This window comes from Coregonus clupeaformis, chromosome 22, assembly GCF_020615455.1.
Source record: "Coregonus clupeaformis isolate EN_2021a chromosome 22, ASM2061545v1, whole genome shotgun sequence".
In the NCBI taxonomy this organism is placed as follows: domain Eukaryota; kingdom Metazoa; phylum Chordata; class Actinopteri; order Salmoniformes; family Salmonidae; genus Coregonus; species Coregonus clupeaformis.
Genome location: NC_059213.1, coordinates 3,832,364 through 3,856,192, shown reverse-complemented (window position 1 = coordinate 3,856,192; position 23,829 = coordinate 3,832,364). Strand labels below are relative to the sequence as shown.

The 23,829-nt window shown below is 41.3% G+C and overlaps 1 protein-coding gene and 1 pseudogene across 2 annotated transcripts; one reads left to right on the top strand and one right to left on the bottom strand.

Moving 5' to 3' along the window:
* LOC123481655 overlaps window positions 1-18,507 on the top strand; it is a 23,557-nt pseudogene extending 5,050 nt beyond the window's left edge.
* On the bottom strand, window positions 2,254-23,829 carry ankrd37 (ankyrin repeat domain 37). Of its 2 annotated transcripts, XM_045206384.1 has the most exons (5): window positions 23,597-23,829; window positions 22,956-23,105; window positions 22,050-22,141; window positions 4,636-4,703; window positions 2,254-2,329 (listed from the first exon to the last, which is right to left on the bottom strand). In XM_045206384.1, the coding sequence occupies exons 1-5, from the start codon at window positions 23,621-23,623 to the stop codon at window positions 2,304-2,306; spliced, it is 363 nt and encodes a 120-aa protein (XP_045062319.1). In that variant the 5' UTR covers window positions 23,624-23,829; the 3' UTR covers window positions 2,254-2,303. The 2 variants fall into 2 exon arrangements, with proteins under 2 accessions (XP_045062319.1, XP_041730944.2); XM_041875010.2 differs by lacking the exons at window positions 2,254-2,329; window positions 4,636-4,703 and adding an exon at window positions 21,436-21,679 and having other exon boundaries at window positions 23,597-23,828.

Genomic DNA, 23,829 nt, shown 5'->3' with positions numbered 1-23,829 from the left:
AACTAAGGAGTATTCCTGTCTGTAATAAAGCCCTTTTTGTGGGGAAAAACTTATTCTGATTGGCTGGGCCTGGCTCCCCAGTGGGTGGGCCTATGCCCTCCCAGGCCCACCCATGGCTGCGCCCCTGCCCAGTCATGTGAAATCTATAGATTAGGGCCTAATGAAATTATTTCAATTGACTGATTTCCTTCTGTGAACTGTAACTCAGTAAAATCGCTTAAATTGTTGCATGTTGCGTTTTATATTTTTGTTCAGTATACATTGTAATGGAATGTACGGGGCAGGTTTATAGACCTCATAATGAAAACAGCTACTAGGATAGCTCTGTATATCATTTTAATCAGCTCATATCCATGACTATTCACATGTGCATATCCATTTTACATGTTTGAAGAGGAAATATTGCAGTTATTGATCATAACATGTTCAGAAATCAGAGATTCATCTGGATCATGTGGTTGTGTATTCTACATCACTATGAACATGTTTGGGCATACTACAATTATATTTCATACAGATATGGTCATGTGAAATGGTCCAATAAGACCCCATTGAGTTGTTTGGTGGCCATATTGGAGAAAGGCTTCTGTGATGGCCTTGTATCTACACATCTTTTTCAAACCCTGTTCTAGGGTGTGCCTCTGACCAAATTTACATTCCAAAAACATACAGTGGGGAAAAAAATTGGATGATGAAAATTACAGGCCTCTCATCTTTTTAAGTGGGAGAACTTGCACAATTGGTGGCTGACTAAATACTTTTTCCCCCCACTGTAGCTGCCCCATTACATGGAATTCTATGGCTAAGCTTCCAACATTTTAATGTCAATGCCACAAAAAAGGCGATTTTTAAACAATAGTTGTAGCTGGTGCTTTCAAAGTTGGTTATATTGTATATAATTTCATGACCTTTCAGAACCACTTGTCAAGCAATGTTTAAAATGTATCAGTGTTTTCTTTTTAAAAGCCTTTTATACAGGTAATTCTGATACGTACCCTAGAGTTAAGTTCTGTTGACTTGAACATTCTAAGAATGTGTCTGATGGATAGCTGTGAATCTAAGCTTTCCAATTATATGTGATTATAGGGTATAAGTGAGCAATAACTTGTTGTATACTGACATTGTTTGTCATAGGGTAAAATCACACAGAACGTGATAACACGCAGAAAGCTACCATTGCTGCACTGCTATCACACATTTCCCAACTTTACGGACATAGACCTTAAAAAAATCACTGAAACATCTTTGGCCCCTCCCTCCTGGCTCATGGACTAATAGGCATACCATAAAAGAGTGGGCCTGTCATGCCAAATAGTGTCCCCCTGCCAAAAAGTCCCCCCACCCCAGCGTCACAGTGGGATTCGAGAAGCTATTAGCGTCCGTTGCTATATCAACGGTGTGATGAGCTAATGCATGGAATTTTGGAGGTCATTACAGACAAAATGATATTATTTTCATCCCTGCTGTATAAACATTGCTTATATCCGCAACAATTTAGCTGATTAAGATAAAGATGACTTTGAACTACTTTTGGGTACCTTCATATTTCAACAGCATTAAAAGTCGTCATGTCTTAAACAGTTCTTAGTTTTTGAAATGGCAAAGAAAAACGTGTGAACTGCATATTAATTTACCTTTAAGATCGCAAAGTGAGCTCCCATGAAGTTATTAACACTTCATGTGCATATCAGTTCAAGTCATACACTGACTCCTCTGGCTGGCATATTTTTATTTTGAGCTTCCCTTGTCTAGTCTTACTAAAGTATGCTATTAGTCCTATTATGATTATTTTTTCCCCTACCTCCCTTCCTCCACCACATAGCTCAGTAATACGCAGTACACTTGTGGTTGAATATAATTCAGGACACAACAGACAGTTGAATAATATTGAACTCACAAGTACCAAAAGGGATATACAACAAATCATTAAATGAACAGCCTGTTGGGGGAAGGGAAACGGGCAATATTTAAGATTGAAATATGAAAAAGTAGTTTTTTTGTGGAACAGATGTGTCATGAACTTGTTGATTTTATTTAATATACCCACATGGCAGTTATAGACTGAAATACATGAGTATAGGCTAACATCAACACATAAACAATAAAATAGAATTTAGTTGACAAAACAGAAGTATGAATGACAAGTGAAGTACATATGAGAGGGGGCAGCCTTGGCAGAAGTAGGGTATGGGTGATAAAAAAAAAAAAGGAATTAAAAAATCTTCTTCGCTTACATATTTGTTTTGATTTGATTGGAGGACATAAGTTGGATCCAGGTCTGGGGAAGGGATACGGTAGGCTTCTCAGAGCATGGCAGAACCCGTAGATCCTGGAAGAACAGGAGCAGATTAAAAGGGAAAGAGACAGAGGCATAGAAGGATGCAGAAGGAAAACACACAGGTTACAGGTAGATCCAGGCCAGGTTGAATTATCCCCACATAGCTTAAACCTATCCAATCCGCTCAGGTCTACACAAGTGTATAGGGTGTAAGGGCTAGAGGTTGATTTGGGATTCAGGGATAAGCTCTTTCTCAATTAGTCTTTTTTGGATGACTCATGTCCTCTCTCTTTGCCTCCTTTTAAAAACGGATTGGAGGAGAATATTCTGAAGTTCTCGCCTGTAAGGGCTAAAGGACTGTATTAATCTTAGGTTGCTGGTTTGGTTTGGGCGTGTTCGCCCCCGGGTGTCAGTCAGAACGCAATGATGGCAAGGCACTGTGAACAGTTGACTTGTAGATTACTTGGAGGAATAACAGTATATAACAGGCAGAGTATGTACAGGGCTATGGGTTGATCACTAGGAAGTCTACTGCGTGTACCACTGATTCATAACTATGGGTGTGGAAGAGTGAATGTGTGGTTTCTCTAGGAGAGAGCAGAATACAAAGTGCCATTAATAACAGGATAACATACATAGAAGTACAATGACATTGCAAAGTATTCAGACCCCTTGACTTTTCCCACATTTTGTTACATTACAGCCTTATTCTAAAAATGATTTAATTGTTTTTTCCCCTCATCAATCTACACACAATACCCCATAATGACAAAGCAAAAAATGTTTTTTGCACATTTATTACAAATAAAACATTTCAGACCCTTGACTCAGTACTTTGTTGAAGCACCTTTGCAGCGATTACAGCCTTGAGTCTTCTTGGGTATGACGCTACAAGCTTTGCACACCTGTATTTGGGGAGTTTCTCCCATTCCTCTCTGCAGATCCTATCAAGCTCTGTCAGGTTGCATGGGGAGCGTCGCTTCACAGCTATTTTCAGGTCTCTCTAGAGATGTTCGATCGGGTTTAAATCCGGGCTCTGGCTGGGCCACTCAAGGACATTCAGAGGCCTGTCCCGAAGCCACTACTGCATTGTCTTGGCTGTGTGCTTAGGGTTGTTGTCTTGTTGGAAGGTGAGGTCCTGAGTGCTCTGGGGCAGGTTTTCATCAAGGATATCTCTGTACTTTGGTCAGGATCGAGGGAAAGATGAACAGAGCAATCTCCCAGTCCCTGCCGCTGAAAAACATCCCCACAGCATGATGCTGCCACCACCATGTTTCACCGAAGGGATGGTGCCAGGTTTCCTCCAGACGTGACACTTGGCATTCAGGCCAAAGAGTTCAATCTTGGTTTCATCAGACCAGATAATCTTGTTTCTCATGGCCTGAGAGTCTTTAGGTGCCTTTTGGCAAACTCCAATCGGGCTGTCATGTGCCTTTTACTGAGGAGTGGCGTCCGTCTGGCCACTCTACCATAACGGCCTGATTGGTGGAGTGCTGCAGATATGGTTGTCCTTCTGGAAGGTTCTCCCATCTCCACAGAGGAACTCTAAAGCTATGTCAGAGTGACCATCAGGTTCTTGGTCACCTCCCTGACCAAGGCCCTTCTCACCCGATTGCTCAGTTTGGCCGGGCGGCCAGCTCTAGGAAGAGTCTTGGTGGTTCCAAACTTCTTCCATTTAAGAATGATTGAGGCCACTGTGTACTTGGGGACCTTAAATGCTGTATAATTTTTTTTGGTACCCTTCCCCAGATCTGTGCCTCACACAATCGTGTCTCGAGCTCTAAGGACAATTCCTTCACCTCATGGCTTGGTTTTTGCTCTGACATGCATTGTCAACTGTGGAACTTTATATAGACAGATGTGTGTATTTCCAAATCATGTCCAGTCAATAATTGAATTTACCACAGGTGGACTCCAAGTTGTAGAAACATCTCAAGGATGATCAATGGAAACAGGATGCACCTGAGCTCAATTTTGTCTCATAGCAAAGGGTCTGAATATTTATGTAAATAAGCTATTTGTTTTTTAATTGTTCATAAATTTGCAAAAAATCTAAACCTGTTTTCGCTTCGTCATTATGGGGTACTGTGTATAGGTTGATGAGGGAAAAAATAATTTAATCAATTTTAGAAAACGGCTTTAACGTAACAATGTGGAAAAAGTCAAGGGGTCTGAATACTTTCCAAATGCACTGTATATGACACCACTTAAAATATAAACTATAAAGGCATCATTATAACCATGTTTCAAACAGAAGGGAAAGATGATAGGTTTTACATCGTCCAGATATTTCATTAGTGCAGATTAAGACGACACAGGGAGAGAAAGTCATTTGGACTTGTTTGTTTGTCACTCACCATTTACTGATTGACATGGTTGAAGTTGCGCTCGCTGCAGTGATGGTAGGGATTCCAGAGGAATGGAGCTTTAAAAAAGAAGGGCAACATACTGCTTTTAATTGAGACATTATGCAAAAAAATGTGTTTACATAATCAGATAATTACTTGTGCAATGTAAACATGGAAAATATCAAGGCTAGTTGTCTTGCATCCTGATGTGATTTTTGAAAGCTCAGCTCGCATTTCTGTTGCTGGGAGGAAGTTGTTTGACACAGGCCCACACCATTGCAGCCTGGTATGGAACAAGAAAAACAAAGGATAAACTACCTATCATTAATGTAGTAATTCAGCAAGAAATCAATTCATTTACACACACATATTGATATTCAATAGGTACTGTTATTGCTAAAAAATAACCTCACTGCAACAGGGTTTCCTATGATCTACTAATACAGGTCCTTCTCATATGCATTTCCCTGACTAGGCCTGTAGTCTGAAACCAGCCTCTCTAATGGTAGACCCAGGTACAATCTGATCAGTCATGAGTTCACCTTTTTCTCATAACATTTAACAGCTGATATAGCACATGTCATAACACTTGTCATAGGCTACTTAGTATAAGAGAGAGCTATTTAAATCAACTGAATTTCTACAAACACAAATAATACAATACAAAACAAAACAAAGCTAGCTAAATAAAGAGATTTGGAAAAGTGGTCTTACCTCATAGTAGTGTTTGCATCCATCATTTGCAGTGTCCAAGCTTGCTTGCAGCATGCTCATGCTAGCTAAATCAAGGTTTGCAATCAAGTTTTGCAAATAAACATCAATGCCCATGCATGGATCATGTTTTGTACTTTATTCACCAATAATCGGTGTGATTTAAAGCTAGAACATATTGTAAATAGTGTAAATAACCTGTAACAATGATCGCATTTTTCCCCTGTCTTTTGACCGCACGCGCTTCTCTCTCCACACACCTCAGAACAATCAGAACATAACAACCAGCATAGCAACGAATGCTATCGATTTTTTTTTCTTTCTTTCATTATGTAGCCCTGGCAGAATTTGGCATGTTTTAGCAACGGCCCTAGCAACGGGCGCTAATAGCTTCTCGAATCCAGTTGTGACTTTTTGACAGGGGCTCAATATTTGGCATGACTGGCCCACCAACAAATTTGTGACATTTTCACACACAGGCTACTACATCAACAACTTAAACATCAACAATGGAGTAGGCCTAATGGCTAAATCCTATATTTTTTGTGTGGTGATGATAACAGTAGGCAGTTGTACTATCCCATTGATCAAAGTATTCGTAAGTCATCTCCAAAAATAAAATAATGGGCTATATTATTTAACGCTCATAAATTACTTCTGGAAATTATAGAGATTCAGCTTTAACTTTCTGACTTTATCATTATGTAGGTTGTCGGAAACATCCTCTTACGCCTGAGAGGGTCTCTGGAGTTCAAGTGCCAGTTGGACAGCACAGATGGTATGTAGATATTCATATTAGTTTTGAAATTTGGGGTGTGGGGGGGTGTGGGGGGGGGGTTGGGTGGATCGGCTAACTTCCTGCATTTCAACATGTTGCGATTTGTGCCGAGAGGAACATTTGCAGTTTTATAAAGCTATTCTACACATTTTGTCATGCGTAAAAGAAAATGTTGCAATTTTAAAGCTTATTTCCTGCAATTCTACACATTTTGCACCCTGAGGCTACTTTTCAATTCGCTAGTCCAAAAAAAGTCTGCTGAGCCGTATCCCGCTAGAATTAACGATAAGCATCGTCTAGTGATCTACTGATAGGACAGGTGCCTGTCAGTCACAAAGTGAGCGATGGTTTGACACTGCTGGTTTGACAGTCTGCTGTCTGTCCCCCCTCTCTGTACCTGGGTGTGTGTTGTATGCGCTGTGGTTGCAGTCAAATGTCTTTATACGGCGAAAGAGAGCATGAATTTGCATGTCCCATATAATGTGAGTGAATTTACACGTCCCATATAATGTGGTAACGATGAGTCGAAGTCCACTTAGCCTATTGTTTTCTGGCACATTAATGTACTTTCTTTCATGTGCAGGGTCACACATTAGGCTAACGATGGCCCCCTGGCCCGGGGCCAGTAAAAACATGTTGGGTCATTGGATCTAGTCAACTTTTCAGAGCATTTTTGCTTTCCAGTTCAACATTTACCTGCTCTGTTGTAGTCTACCATTGAAAACCATTGAAGACCACACGCATAAATGTCATGCTAGTTGTATTTGAGCAATATGATTGGCCGTTCATTCAAGTACTACCACGCTCCCCGAAGTCACAACTCGAGCAATTGAGCAATACATGCAAGCGGTCCAGAGCAAAAAGAAGCGTCCACCAATCTACTCGCTGAGCTTATTTATTCTAGGGAAAGTGATTTACAAAGGTTTATTCTAGGGAAAGTGATTTACAAAAGTAAACCTTATAGTGAACATACTAGCAATATGCTACAAAAAGACACCTAGCATTCGTCTTGGCTAGCCTACTGTAAGCATGTCTATCTCTTTTGGAACATTTGTCTTAAAGGGACAGCATCCTATTTTTAAATCTTCTCAATGACATACAGTACTTGAATGCAATTAATAATACAATTCTAAAGAATAGTGTGTGTGTGTGTACAACATACATACATACATACATACATACATACATACATACATACATACATACAGTTGAAGTTGGATGTTTGCATACACTTAGGTTGGAGTCATTAAAACTCGCTTTTCAACCTCTCAACAAATTTCTTGTTAACAAACTATAGTTTTTGCAAGTCGATTAGGACATCTACTTTGTGCATGACACAAGTAATTTTTCCAACAATTGTTTACAGAAAGATTATTTCACTTATAATTCACTGTATCACAATTCCAGTGGGTCTGAAGTCTACATACACTAAGTTGACTGTGCCTTTAAACAGCTTGGAAAATTCCAGAAAATGATGTCATGGCTTTAGAAGCTTCTGATAGGCTAATTGACATAATTTGAGTCCATTGGAGGTGTACCTGTGGATGTAGTTCAAGGCCTACCTTCAAACTCAGTGCCTCTTTGCTTGACATCATGGGAAAATCAAAAGAAATCAGCCAAGACCTCATAAAAAAAATTGTAGACCTCCACAAATCTGATTCATCCTTGGGAGCAATTTCCAAACGCCTGAAGGTACCACGTTCATCTGTACAAACAATAGTATGCAAGTATAAACACCATGGGACCACGCAGTCGTCATACTGCTCAGGAAGGAGACACGTTCTGTCTCCTAGAGATGAACGTAGTTTGGTGCGAAAAGTGCAGATCAATCCCAGAACAACAGCAAAGGACCTTGTGAAGATGCTGGAGGAAACCGCTACAAAAGTATCTATATCCACTGTAAAACAAGTCCTATATCAACATAACCTGAAAGGCCGCTCAGCAAGGAAGTAGCCACTGCTCCAAAACCGCCATAAAAAAGCCAGACTATGGTTTGCAACTGCACATGGGGACAAAGATCATAAGTTTTGGAGAAATGTCCTCTGGTCTGATGAAACAAAAATAGAACTGTTTGGCCATAATGACCATCGTTATGTTTGGAAGAAAAAGGGGGTAGCTTGTAAACCGAAGAACACCATCCCAACCGTGAAGCATGTTCCTCTGTAGCTCAGCTGGTAGAGCACGGCGCTTGTAACGCCAAGGTAGTGGGTTCGATCCCCGGGACCACACGTACACAAAAAAAATGTATGCACGCATGACTGTAAGTCGCTTTGGATAAAAGCGCCTGCTAAATGGCTTATTATTATTATTATTATTATTTATTATTAGCATGGGGGTGGCAGCATCATGCTGTGTGGGTGCTTTGCTGCAGGAGTGACTGGTGCACTTCACAAAATAGATGGCATCATGAGGAAGGAAATGTATGTGGATATATTGAAGCAACATCTCAAGACATCAGTCAGGAAGTTAAAGCTTGGTCGCAAATGGGTCTTCCAAATGGACAATGACCCCAAGCATACTTCCAATGTTGTGGCAAAATGGCTTAAGGACAACAAAGTCAAGGTATTGGAGTGGCCATCATAAAGCCCTGACCTCAATCCTATAGAACATTTTTTGGGCAAAACTGAAAAAGCGTGGGCGAGCAAGGAGGCCTACAACCCTGACTCAGTTACACCAGCCTGTCAGGAGGAATGGGCCAAAATTCACCCAACGTATTGTGGAAAGCTTGTGAAAGGCTACCTGAAACGTTTGACCCAAGTTAAACAATTTAAAGGCAATGCTACCAAATACTAATTGGGTGTATGTAAACTTCTGAGAGAATGCCAAGAGTGTGCCAAGCTGTCATCAAGGCAAAGGGTGGCTACTTTGAAGAATCTCAAATATAAAATTTATTTTGATTTTGTTTAACACTTATTTTTTGGTTACTACATGATTCCGTATGTGTTATTTCATAGTTTTGATGTCTTCACTATTATTCTACAATGTAGAAAATCGTAAAAAATAAAGAAAACCCTTGAATGAGTAGGCGTGTCCTAACTTTTGACTGGTACTGTGTATGTATATACAAACACAGTGCGCTTGGAAAGTGTTAAGACCCTTGACTTTTTTAAACATTTTGTTATGTTAGCCTTATTCTAAAAGTGATTAAATTGTTTTCCCCCCCCTCATCAATCTACACACAAAACCCCATAACAAAGAAATAACAGGTTTTTAGATTTTTTTGCAAATTAATAAAATAAAAAACCCTGAAATATCACATTTACGTAAGTATTCAGACCCTTTACCCAGTACTTTCTTGAAACACGTTTGGCAGCAATTACAGCCTTGAGTCTTCTTGGGTATGACGCTACAAGCTTGGCACACCTGTATTTGGGGAGTTTCTCCCATTCTTCTCTGCAGATCCTCTCAAGCTCTCTCAGGTTGAATGGGGAGCATCGCAGCACAGCTATTGTCAGGTTTCTCCAGAGATGTTCCATCAGGTTCAAGTACAGGCTCTGGCAGGGCCACTCAAGGACATTCAGAGACTTGTCCAAAAGCTACTCATGCGTTGTCTTGTCTGTGTGCTTAGGCTCGTTGTCCTGTTGGAAGATCAACCTTCACCCCAGTCTCATAGCAAAGGGTCTGAATACTTATGTAAATAAGGTATTTCTGTTTTACATTTTTTATACATTTGCTAAAATGTCCACAAACCTGTTTTTGCTTCATCATTATGGGGTATTGTGTGTAGATTGATGAGGATTCTTTATTTAATCCATTTGATAATAAGGCTGTACCGTAACAAAATGTGGAAAAAGTCTAGGGGTATGAATACTTTTCAAATGCACTGTATCTATCTCCTTGCCATTCATAAATCATGCAACTTAGTTATATGTCCATGGTATCGCATCGGTACAAATAAACTAAAGAGGTTGTTTGTATGTTCGATATGAAGTCCAGCAGGACTTGCCAGAAAGTGACGTTAAAGTGAGTGACTTGTCAGTAGCCTACCGAATTGCATCGGTAAGAGAGCTGTTCATTTGGCTCCCTAATTTGCATACTGGTAGGCTTTTTGGTGATTATCTGCAAATAAATTATGAAAACATTAGATGAAGATGGTGAATCCTCCTCACTGCAGGAACAATCGGTAGGCTAGTGGAAACAGCCTCACCCTGGTCCAAAATATAATAAAATAAAATGGATTGAATTGTTTTAAAGGCTAATGATACTTGTATGGTATTTTCAAAGATATTGATATAGGTCTACTTATTTAATCAATGGAGTAGTCAACTGCTGCTTTCTGTGTAGCAAGCCCATGTTTAACACCTGCTTCATTCTTCAATCATACCTGTATTGCAGATAGCTGAGAAAATGCCTCTTAAATGGAAGCTTGAAGCCTGTGGAAGTAGGCAGACTCTTACAGGATTCTGTAAAGGCCCAGTATAGTCAAAATTACGTTTTTCCAGTTTTTTATATAATATTGTACAACAGCTGATGAAACTAGCAGTGTAAAAGTGTGAGAATTTTATCAGCATTATTTCCTGATATTTTCTGGTTGAAAATACAATCTAGCATTAGAATGTATCAGAGGCCACCAATATTTGAGCTTGTTCGGCAAAAATGTTTTAACCCAGGGGAGCCTGACTAGCTACTCTTTCTATTTGGCTGGCTACTCCATGTGTTTGTGGAAAACACTGATTTGGTGTCAACAAGTACATTGTTATTAAAATCTAAATACTACATAAACCAGGAGGCCTCCTATAGGACACTAGCCTATAATCAGTCAGTTAATGTTGGTGTCTTTTGAAACCTTTATGTGCTATACAATATGAGTACTACTTCATGTTTTGTGAAGTAGTGTGTCATAGCTGTATTCTGCCATTTTTATGCACGTTCATCATTGATTTTCCATGCAAGGAAATCTGATATCTCTGTTGATCATATTGATTGTGTCTCTTGTCGTATCTTTACAGCACCACACGTACAAAAGGTCATCTCGAGGACTTTCGAGGCCCTCGGATCCCAGGTGAAATCAGAATCGCTTGTTCTCAGTCTCTGTAGCAGTCCAGTTTTTCTTTGGCCTAACAAAGGAGGACATGCAACACCTGAAGATTTAACTCCGAACAGACCATGTAAAGATCTCCAACAGTTGATCCAGTAAGTCATCATACTGTACATCACAATTTGGAGCCTCTTGTTCTGGGTATCTTATAAGTCAGGTTATTTTAAAGTCCACTATTTACCTGGTGTTGCTTACATGATAGTATTGTAATTAGATATTATTACTGAGTAACAGTAAGGTACCAAGTAGTTACGACTTAGTTTGTGCAACTTAATGCATAAATCGCCTGCTATCTGTATGTAGGTTATTGGCCGAAATGCAGGTTTAGTGTCTCACATGATCATTTTGGAATGGAAACCAAAGTAAATGGAAAAACCCTCATCCTTTTTTAGGACAGATGACCAGGAAAGCAGTAGCAAAAAGTCTGCAAAAAAGGACAAAAAGAATGCCACAGCAGTAAGTGTGGTTCTTTTATACCTTGAAAACAGTCTATGGACATGAACTATTTCATGTAAATCACTTCGCCACACATTTTCATGCCACAGTGCCACTTGTTTGTCATTGACAAGATTATTTTACTAGTGTGGTTTTTAGTTTTCCTCTACCTCATATGTATTTTTATTGTGTGTGTGTGTCTTGCAGGGTATCATAAACCTGACCCTGATGACCGAGGTGACAGAGCAAGGCGTCCTCTCGGCCCCCACCATCCTGAGAGGAAGTAAGAAGCACCACTTCCTGCAAACAACTCTGCCCATGGACTGCGTGGTCAGTGTCCCCTCCAGTGAGAGCATCTCTGTGTACGTTATCCTCAATCGCTCTAAAGGAAACATGATTTGGTTCCATGCAATTTCAATGAAATTAGACAGGTTTTAGGAGAATATAGTACATATTTTTTATTATGTCAAACTATATCAAATACAAATGTCCAATACCAGAACGCTTAGGTAAACTGATAGATAGGTCAATCAATAACCACCAGAGATGTAGCTAGTTCATAAGACAATACAACCACCAACAGGGTGAAACAATAGAAACTCAGCTTGATATGAACGCAATTCAAACTTCATTATTCCCAAGAGAAAATTTGGTTGCCAGCATGTGTAACAGGGCAAAAAATAAACATGGTTAAATAAAACATATTTTAAAGTTTAAACCCGGAAACCAGCTCATCATTTTCAACTGAATCGGCCCTAAATATTTTTGTTTGTCTGTCGTTACCTGCAGTGTCTGTGGCACCCTAGTGGGGGCGCTGTGCAGCCAGCTGGGTGACATGGAGAAGGTTGCTCTGCGGCACATGAAAGGGACGGCCCTGCTGATTCCCCAGCCGTTGCCACTTCCTCCTCCCGGCCCCTGTGGGTCTGGTGACAGTGGTCTACCCAGCGGGTGTGCCCGACAGCCAGCTGGAGACACAACGCAAGGCAAGGGCAGAATTCCAAACGGACCCCTACTATGCTACTCCTAGTACTCTACACTTGTGTAGATGTGAAATGCTATGATAGATATTAAGCAATATGGTAGTAGCTCCACTATTCCCCTTGATAGGCTAGATGGAATATTGCTATCCACATATCTCATCTCCACATAGTGGCAAAATGGACACTTGGCACGTACCCCCTAGAACAGGGTTCTCTAACCCCAGTCCTATTGACCTTTTGCAGGCTTTCCCTCCAGCCTTGAAGTAACACCTGGTTCAGCTAATCATCTGGCCCAGACTGAAGACCATGATTTATTGATTATATGAATTAAGTATGTTATTGATGGGCTGGAAGAAAATCATGCACACCCAGTTGTTCTCCAAGAGCTGGAGAACGTACCCTACCTATAGATCTGAAAGTATATGTTCGCAAAATATTATATTTTTTATTTTGAAATGCTCTGAGTGACTCTAGTATTAGAGAAAAATGAAGTTGTGTACAGTCGTGGTCAAAAGTTTTGAGAGTGACACAAATACTAATTTTCACAAAGTCTGCTGCCTCAGTTTTGATGATGGCAATTTGCATATACTCCAGAATGTCATGAAGAGTGATCAGATGAATTGCAATTAATTGCAAAGTCCCTCTTTGCCATGAAAATGAACTTAATCCCCCAAAAACATTTCCATTGCATTTCAGCCCTGCCACAAAAGGACCAGCTGACATCATGTCAGTGACTCTCTCGTTAACACAGGTGAGTGTTGACGAGGACAAGGCTGGGGATCACTCTGTCATGATGATTGAGTTTGGATAACAGACTGGAAGCTTTTAAAAGGAGGGTGGTTCTTGAAATCATTGTTCTTCCTCTGTTAACCATGGTTACCTGCAAGGAAACACATGCCGTCATCATTACTTTGCACAAAAAAGGGCTTCACAGGCAAGGGTATTGCTGCTCGTAAGATTGCACCTAAATCAACCATTTATCGGATCATCAAGAACTTCAAGAAGAGAGGTTCAATTGTTGTGAAGAAGGCTTCAGGGCGCCCAAGAAAGTCCAGCAAGCGCCAGGACCGTCTCCTAAAGTTGATTCAGCTGCGGGATCGGGCACCACCAGTGCAGAGCTTGCTCAGGAATGGCAGCAGGCAGGTGTGAGTGCATCTGCGCGCACAGTGAGGCGAAGACTTTTGGAGGATGGCCTGGTGTCAAGAAGGGCAGCAAAGAAGCCACTTCTCTCCAGGAAAAACATCAGGGACAGACTGATATTCTGCAAAAGGTACAGGGATTGGACTGCTGAGGACTGGGGTGAAGTCATTTTCTCTGATGAATCCCCTTTCCGATTGTTTGGGGCATCCGGAAAACACCTTGTCCAGAGAAGACAAGGTGAGCGCTACCATCAGTCATGTGTCATGCCAACAGTAAAGCATCCTGAGACCATTCATGTGTGGGGTTGCTTCTCAGCCAAGGGAGTGGGCTCACTCACAATTTTGCCTAAGAACACAGCCATGAATAAAGAATGGTACCAACACATCCTCCGAGAGCAACTTCTCCCAACCATCCAAGAACAGTTTTTTTTCCTTGGCGCGACCAATGCATTTTCCAGCATGATGGAGCACCTTGCCATAAGGGCAAAAAGTGATAACTAAGTGGCTCTGGGAACAAAACATCGACATTTTGGGTCCATGGCCAGGAAACTCCCCAGACCTTAATCCCATTAAAAACTTGTGGTCGATCCTCAAGAGGTGGGTGGACAAACAAAAACACACAAATTCTGACAAACTCCAAGCATTGATTATGCAAGAATGGGCTGTCATCAGTCAGGATGTGGCCCAGAAGTTAATTGACAGCATGCCAGGGCGGATTGCAGAGGTCTTGAAAAAGAAGGGTCAACACTACAAATATTGACTCTTTGCATAAACTTAATGTAATTGTCAATAAAAGCTTTTGACACATATGGACTGCTTGTTATTATACTTCAGTATACTATAGTAACATCTGACAAAAATATATCATAACACTGAAGCAGCGAACTTTGTGAAGACCAATACTTGTGTCATTCTCAAAACTTTTGACCACGACTGTACAGTACATGAATTTGATAGTGCCGTTTTATGTCTGTGTAGGAGCTGCACAGTCTGTTTGAGCTGCCAGACAACCGGCCATATCTGAGAAGAGCCAACGCTCTACATTTTCCTGATGAGCCCTACAAAGATGGCTACCTCCGAAACCCTCATGTCCACCTGAATCACCCCACCCTGAGAACGGCAAGGTTGGGCAGCACACACAGACGCAGACACACACACTGTCACACACACAATGACATGCTCTTATCTGTTTCTCCCTTGTGCCAGCCTTACTTGGTCCAGGGGATCTACAGCTACCACCACTACATGCAGGACCGCGTGGGACGACAACGGCTGGGGGCTGCGCCTACCGCTCCCTCCAGACCATCTGCTCCTGGTTCCAGCAGCAGGGCTACGTGGAGCGGGCTGTGCCCTCCCACAAGGAGATCCAACAGGTAGGACTATAGCCTCAATCCCAAATCGACCCTTAGCCTCAAACCCAATATACAGAACTCTCTCTCTTTGGTAAAGCTATGGCTCTAAACTTGTCTATTGAACATATTCCAATAATGTGAGACTGTGAATTCGAGCCAGCAGGTGGAGCCTGAGTCCATGTAAATAAGAATTGATAGGTGATTACAATGGGAGTCTCTTTCTCCTTTCCCACAAGTTGGCCGATAATGCATTGACTGGTAGATAGGGCTATTATAAAATGGATTATTTTTAAACACATTTTTACTACTGTCAATAGCATTCTATAATTCATAGCTATGTCAGCTAGTAGTACCATTATCTTTTTTTTGAGTGTATATGAAAAGCACTTCACAATTAAATGATTACAAATCAAGTTCATTCTTATTTTCTCCCCATCGCTGTCCCACAGGCCCTGGTGGAAGTTGGGGACAAGCAGGGGTCTTTTTTGGGCTCTCGCCAGTGGATCGGCTCCATCGAAGTCGCGGCTGTACTGGATCAGTTGCTGGGGGTCACCTCCAAGATCATGTTTGTGAGGTGAGGTGAGATGAGGTGTGTGCGTATGTGGGTGCATGTGTGTGCTTGTGCGTGCATGCGTCCATGTAAATTCACCAGTCAGGCCAATGCAAAATGTTTCAGGTAGTTGTGTTCCATATTACATACCTTTTTACTTTTTAGTTTTCACTTCTAGTTGTATGTTTGTGTGTCCTAAAGCCAAGGGTCTGAGCTGGCCTCCAAAGGCAGAGAACTGGCCAACCACTTCCTTTCTGAGGGCACTCCTATTATGATTGGTGAGTGAAAACTGAAACTATTACAATATAGAGACAATGATGAGACTGATAGACTAATATAATGCAAAACATCCCTTGTAGTTATTGTACTGCAGATCTGTTCAAATGATAAGGTCTGGGCCCTGTCCAGATGGGTACACACTACAGTACCACAGTCATAAATAGAGTTTCATATAAACAGCATCTATATTTCTGTGGTCAAATAAATAATTACACTTTTGGTAAACATTTTGGTCGACTCCCCTCGCATGTTTATGCTTCCAGTTTTCAGGTTGTGTGTGCATTGAACAGGCAGTCACGTTTGTCTAGCTTAAACAAAGATACTACAAACATTGTTTGAAATTGAATCTGTTAATTTGAACTCTGCAGATTTGTAATTTCTTCTATTTTGCTCCACACCAGGAGGGGGTGTCCTAGCACACACTATCCTCGGTGTGGCGTGGAGCGAGACCACGGGCCAGATCCGCTACCTCATCCTGGACCCACATTACACCGGGGCCGAGGACCTGCAAGTCATCACAGACAAGGTACCGGATGGTGTCATGGAATCCTGGGGCAATATATATCAGCTGTCTCAGAGTAGGAGTGCTGATCTAGAATCAGATCCCCTCTGTCCATGTAATCATATTAATTGTGATCTAAATGGCAAAACTGATCCTAAATCAGCAATCCTACGCTGAGGCGCTTGATACATCCAGGCCATGGTCTGGAGAATCGCTGTATAATTGTTGCTGTCAATATTCTCATAAACTTTAATCTATTTGCCCTTCTTTACATATAGTGGGGAGAACAAGTATTTGATACACTGCTGATTTTGTAGGTTTTCCTACTTACAAAGCATGTAGAGGTCTGTAATATTTATCATAGGTACACTTCAACTGTGAGAGACGGAATCTAAAACAAAAATCCAGAAAATCACATTGTATGATTTTTAAGTAATTAATTTGCATTTTATTGCATGACATAAGTATTTGATACATCAGAAAAGCAGAACTTAATATTTGGTACAGAAACCTTTGTTTGCAATTACAGAGATCATATGTTTCCTGTAGGTCTTGACCAGGTTTGCACACACTGCAGCAGGGATTTTGGCCCACTCCTCCATACAGACCTTCTCCAGATCCTTCAGGTTTCGGGGCTGTTGCTGGGCAATACGGATTTCAGCTCCCTCCAAAGATTTTCTATTGGGTTCAGGTCTGGAGACTGGCTAGGCCACTACAGGACCTTGAGATGCTTCTTACGGAGCCACTCCTTAGTTGCCCTGGCTGTGTGTTTCGGGTTGTTGTCATGTTGGAAGACCCAGCCACGACCCATCTTCAATGCTCTTACTGAGGGAAGGAGGTTGTTGGCCAAGATCTCGCGATACATGGCCCCATCCATCCTCCCCTCAATACGGTGCAGTCGTCCTGTCCCCTTTGCAGAAAAGCATCCCCAAAGAATGATGTTTCCACCTCCATGCTTCACGGTTGGGATGGTGTTCTTGGGGTTGTACTCATCCTTCTTCTTCCTCCAAACACGGCGAGTGGAGTTTAGCCCAAAAAGCTCTATTTTTGTCTCATCAGACCACATTACCTTCTCCCATTCCCCCTCTGGATCATCCAGATGGTCATTGGCAAACTTCAGACGGGCCTGGACATGCGCTGGCTTGAGCAGGGGGACCTTGCGTGTGCTGCAGGATTTTAATCCATGACGGCGTAGCGTGTTACTAATGGTTTTCTTTAAGACTGTGGTCCCAGCTCTCTTCAGGTCATTGACCAGGTCCTGCCGTGTAGTTCTGGGCTGATCCCTCACCTTCCTCATGATCATTGATGCGCCACGAGGTGAGATCTTGCATGGAGCCCCAGACCGAGGGTGATTGACCGTCATCTTGAACTTCTTCCATTTTCTAATAATTGCGCCAACAGTTGTTGCCTTCTCACCAAGCTGCTTGCCTATTGTCCTGTAGCCCATCCCAGCCTTGTGCAGGTCTACAATTTTATCCCTGATGTCCTTACACAGCTCTCTGGTCTTGGCCATTGTGGAGAGGTTGGAGTCTGTTTGATTGAGTGTGTGGACAGGTGTATTTTATACAGGTAACGAGTTCAAACAGGTGCAGTTAATACAGGTAATGAGTGGAGAACAGGAGGGCTTCTTAAAGAAAAACTAACAGGTCTGTGAGAGCAGGAATTCTTACTGGTTGGTAGGTGATCAAATACTTATGTCATGCAATAAAATGCAAATTAATTACTTAAAAATGTGATTTTCTGGATTTTTTTTTTAGATTCCGTCTCTCACAGTTGAAGTGTACCTATGATAAAAATTACAGACCTCTACATGCTTTGTAAGTAGGAAAACCTGCAAAATCGGCAGTGTATGAAATACTTGTTCTCCCCACTGTATGTTATGACATTTTGTGTGAGAAAACCCAAAATGGAGAGATGTTGTCTGCTTCTTTCCCCAGGGCTGGTGCGGATGGAAGGGTCCAGAGTTTTGGGACCAGAACGCCTACTACAACCTCTGTTTGCCTCAGAGACCAAAGACCATATGAGTGGATAGGTGTCAATGTGTATTGTGTACAGGCACCTGTCCAACAGTATTACAACAAATCTCTGAAAATAAATGACAAAATATCTGAGGTGAAGAAATGAATGCGCCTTTTTATTTCAGCTTTCATCTGTGACTGTAATGACAGTCGGTATTCAGTTTTTACATCAACATGCAACCTTCAAGATTTGTGTAGTGTCTCATTCATGAAGACGTGCCTGCTTTTTTATGCATCAACTTTATATTTCATTTAGTCAAACATATACACACTCTCTTACGTAATCTTTTAATTTATCTCTACTCCAGAATTTTGGATTTGAGATCAATTGTTTCAAATGAGGTAGTACAGAATGTCACCTTTTATTTGAGGGTATTTTCATACAGATCTGTTGTACTGTATAGAAATGAAAACACTTTATGTATTTAGTCCCCCCATTTGAAGGTATCATAAGTATTTTGCCAAATTCACTTATAGTGTATTATAGTAGTCAAAAGTTGAGTATTTGGTCCCATATTCCTAACACACAATGGCTACATCAAGCATGTGACTACAAACTTGTTGGATGCATTTGCAGTTTGTTTTGGATTATGTTGTGCCCAAATTAATGGTAAATAATGTACAGTTGAAGTCGGAAGTTTACATACACCTTAGCCAAATACATTTAAACTCAATTTTTCACAATTCCTGACATTTAATCCTAGTAAAAATTCCCTGTTTTAGGTCAGTTAGGATCACCACTTTATATTAAGAATGTGAAATGTCAGAATAATAGTAGAGAGAATTATTTATTTCAGCTTTTATTTCTTTCATCACATTCCCAGTGGGTCAGAAGTTTACATACACTCAATTAGTATTTGGTAGCATTGCCTTTAAATTGTTTAACTTGGGTCAAACGTTTCAGGTAGCCTTCCACAAGCTTCCCACAATAAGTTGGGTGAATTTTGGCCCATTCCTCCTGACAGAGCTGGTGTAACTGAGTCAGGTTTGTAGGCCTCTTGCTCGCACACGCTTTTTCAGTTCTGGCCACACATTTTCTATAGGATTAAGGTCAGCTCCAATACCTTGACTTTGTTGTCTTTAAGCCATTTTGCCACAACTTTGGAAGTATGCTTGGGGGTCATTGTCCATTTGGAAGACCCATTTGCGACCAAGCTTTAACTTCCTGACTGATGTCTTGAGATGTTGCTTCAATATATCCACATAGTTTTCCTTCCTCATGATGCCATCTATTTTGTGAAGTGCACCAGTCACTCCTGCAGCAAAGCACCCCCACAGCATGATGCTGCCACCCCCGTGCTTCACGGTTAGGATGGTGTTCTTCGGCTTGCAAGCAACCCCCTTTTTTCCTCCAAACATAACGATGGTCATTATGGCCAAACAGTTCTATTTTCGTTTCATCACACCAGAGGACATTTCTCCAAAAAGTACGATCTTTGTTACCATGTGCAGTTGCAAACCATAGTCTGGCTTTTTTATGGCGGTTTTGGAGCAGTAGCTTCTTCCTTGCTGAGCAGCCTTTCAGGTTATGTCGATATAGGACTCGTTGTTACTGTGGATATAGACACTTTTCTACCTTTTTCCTCCAGCATCTTCACAAGGTCCTTTGCTGTTGTTCTGGGATTGATTTGCACTTTTCACACCAAAGTACATTCATCTCTAGGAGACAGAACGTGTCTCCTTCCTGAGTGTAAGACAGCTGCATGGTCCCATGGTGTTTATACTTGCGTACGATTGTTTGTACAGATGAACGTGGTACCTTCAGGCGTTTGGAAATTGCTCCCATGGAAGAACCAGACTTGTGGAGGTCTACAATTGTTTTTCTGAGGTCTTGGCTGATTTCTTTTGATTTTCCCATGATGTCAAGCAAAGAGGCACTGAGATTGAAGGTAGGCCTTGAAATACATCCACAGGTACACCTCCAATTGACTCAAATTATGTCAATTAGCCTATCAGAAGCTTCTAAAGCCATGATATCATTTTCTGGAATTTTCCAAGCTGTTTAAAGTGAAATATAAGTGAAATAATCTGTCTGTAAACAATTGTTGGAAAAATGACTTGTGTCATGCACAAAGTAGATGTCCTAACCGACTTGTTTTAATGACTCCAACCTAAGTGTATGTAAACTTCCGACATCAACTGTATTGTGTCATTTTGGAGTCACTTTTATTGTAAATATATATATTTTTTAAATGACACCTTCAAATGGGGAGGACTAGATACTTAAATTGCTTTAATTTCTAAACAGTAAAACATTTGTATGAAAATACCCTAAAATAAAAGGTGACATTCTGTACAGTCGCCATATGAAACATTTCATCACGCATCCAAAATTCTGGAGTATAGAGCCAAATTAAAAGATATAGCTTCACTGTCATTGCATCTGAGCATGAAATGCACACACACAGTGGTTGTTTCCTTGTGATGGCTAGGCCCGAGCCTATGCTGAACACGTGCACACCTCAAGACAATGGAAAGATTTCAATTGCGTACTCTCGATCGTCTCATTCTCAAAACCCATTGGATGAGAGGGCCGGAGGTCCCTCCCCTCTGAGCTTCTCCAATGGGAATTGAGGAGGTAGGAGAGTGAAAGCGGGGAGTATGCAATTGAGATTCTCCCAGTGTATGCACTTGAGATTCTCCCAGTGTTTAGCCCTCTGAACCAAAGCCTAGGTAATAGCAACGGGAGATAACACGAGTCCTAAGTTCTCAAAGCAAGGTTACTCATCACATGAGCGTAGTTTTCCGAACCATCTCCTCTACACACGTCTGCCTCTGTCACTGCAGGAGAAGGATGCTTTCTTCTCCTATCCAAGTTAACCACTGATATCATACTGGCCGACACATTGCCAATATTTGACACACAAATACATAGGAGACTCATAGAGACACCCCAATCAGTGGTTAGGAATAGAGACAGGTTTGGTGTCAGACACAGTACCTGGGACTTCGTCATGCATGTCCTGTATTGGACTTGGCTGAGAAAGCATTGTCCTCCTTTTCGAATTCTAGAGGTGCCTTGCTGAATCACCAGCCTCGAGCCCTCTTTCCGTCTTGGGCTCCGGTGGCAATGAGTGCCCTCTTCTGTCCTGCCATCTTACTGCTCTGGGGGCCAGTCAGCGGGCATGCTACGGGCCCGGTAGGCATCAGAGGAGTGCTGCTGATCGTCAGGAGTCTCGTCATTTGGAGCGTGTTCAGGAATCGTCCGCACTCCTTGAATCCGTACAACCATGCCAAATCTTCAGCGGTTCTGCCCTCGTTGTTGCAAAGTCTGCTCAGGAAAAAAACATTGTGGAAAGGTTAGAGATTGTAAAAGCAACTGGCTGGATGGAAAAAGTAACCAAAATATGATGGTTTAAACTCATTTGAACTATCTTTAGCTCAGGTAATGCTATCGTGTGTAGAATTTTGTTTACAAAATTAGCATCTATGCATTAGTCTGAGAACAGGTCTTTCGTAGCTCAGTTGGTAGAGCATGGCGATTGTAACGTCAGGTTAGTGGGTTTGAGTCCCAGGACCACCCATACGTAAAATGTATGCACGCATGACTGTAAGTTAGCTTCGGATAAAAGCGTCTCCTAAATATTATATATTAACATGATCTATGCAACTGTTTTGAGTGTGGGAAAGTTGACACTCACCCAAGTTGGGCATCACTGGCAACGAGCACGCTGATGCATTCCAAACTGCCGGCCTTGGCGGCTTTGTGCATGGGTGTCTCCCCATTGTTGTCCTTCAGCAAATATTAAATAATTTGGGTTAAAGGGAAACAAGTAAATAAAGACTGTGGTGTTTTGCATCAGTTGAAATGAGAACCTGTAAAATGAGCTTTGCCTCTGATGTAATTTCCTGGATCTTGAGCAATGGATCTGGTCAATGTGTTTGTGATCACTTATTCGAAGTTACACTGCAGTTACTGTAGCCTGTGTCCAAAACATTAGCCTACACTTTACTGCAGTGTCACTACAACTTCATAACATCTTGCAATTATTTTTGGATGAAGACTGATATATCACTTGAAAGCTCATATTTGATGTGTCATGTTGGCCTTTTATTTAGAGAAATATATACAAAAGCATAGGGCAATCTTATTGTATTGTAGGCCCGTGGGCCAATCCCCCCCTCCCACTCAGTCAGGGTCTCAATTTACTGTTGAGAGTTAGAATAGTAGAATACACAAGGTGCAATTTCGACATTTGGTTGTGCATTAGCAGTCTAGCCAGCTATTTAAACTTGTAGTAATCATGGTCTAATTACCGACCAGGGGGCTCCTATTACTTTTGTTAGTCACTCTCAGATATCATATTAAAAACTGCAAACATTTCTCTCCACCCTATGGCAAATGAGTAGAATTGCATGAAATTGATACATTTCCTTTATGCCACATGGCAAATAATTTATCTTCGGGCCCTCAAAAGGCTAGGGTCCATGTGTGGGTATGGTTGAGAGTATGCAGACCAGCGAGCCACTGTGGCCCCTCATCTGGCCCCCATCCCCACCAAAGTTGCCCATCCCTGCTATAGACAGACAAGTCAAAGTGAATCTACCTGCTGATTTGCATCAGCTCCCGTTTGCAGTAGCCAAAGTAAACAAAAGGCTTGTCCGCTGCATGCCGCCAAGTGTGCAGGGGACTGTCCCAACACATTGCTTGAGTTGACAGCATCTCCGCCTTCGAATAAATTACGAATACAGTCCAGCTGCATAATACAGGAAACAAAGAATAACATTAGATTAACGCTAGATTTTTTTACAGTATTTTACATCTGCGTCTACTCTGTTATTCTGACACTAGGCTTAAAAAATAATGTCCTTTTTCATATGGGCCAGTTGGCGTCACATGAACGTGAATTGTGTTTAAATTGCGTTGCAAATACACATTTAGCCTAGATATGATAACTATGCATATCAAGACTGATTTGTGAAGCAAAAAATATGGCCACCTTCTAATTAGAGCCTTGCCTACAGATAATTCAGCAAATGATAAACCATGTCGAAAACTTGTTAATATGCTATTTTTATTATAATTATGACCTTTCCTTACACCTAACTAAACAACAAAAATAACGCATAAACACAGCCATGCAAATTGTAATGCAATATTAAATACATTCTATAAACCTGCAATGCCAAAGTTATAGGCTAAATAGTCTATAATGTCGATGTTATTACACACATCAAGAGGCCCTACCTGTGAGTCGGAATCGAGCAGAAACATTATCAGTATCCCCACAAGATAAAGCTAAAACAACGTCAATTTGATTTCTCCTAGAGGTTTCTAACTGATACGCACACAGCCGTTCCTTTGTTGTAAATAAACCTATACAGGTGGTTTAAAGAACCCAAGCACGAAAGCAGGCTGCAGCCTATACTCAATTGACACGTGAGATTAGATTGATGCCTTGTTCAAGTACTAGTCGGAAC

Excerpts from the sequence above, each read along its gene's own strand:
- ankrd37 (XM_041875010.2), bottom strand. The coding sequence starts at position 23,623 with ATGTTTCTGCTCGATTCCGACTCACAG. Across the intron at positions 23,106-23,596 it reads TGCTCGATTCCGACTCACAG|CTGGACTGTATTCGTAATTT; the intron begins GTAGGGCCTCTT and ends TGTATTATGCAG. Across the intron at positions 22,142-22,955 it reads GAGCTGATGCAAATCAGCAG|GACAACAATGGGGAGACACC; the intron begins GTAGATTCACTT and ends TATTTGCTGAAG.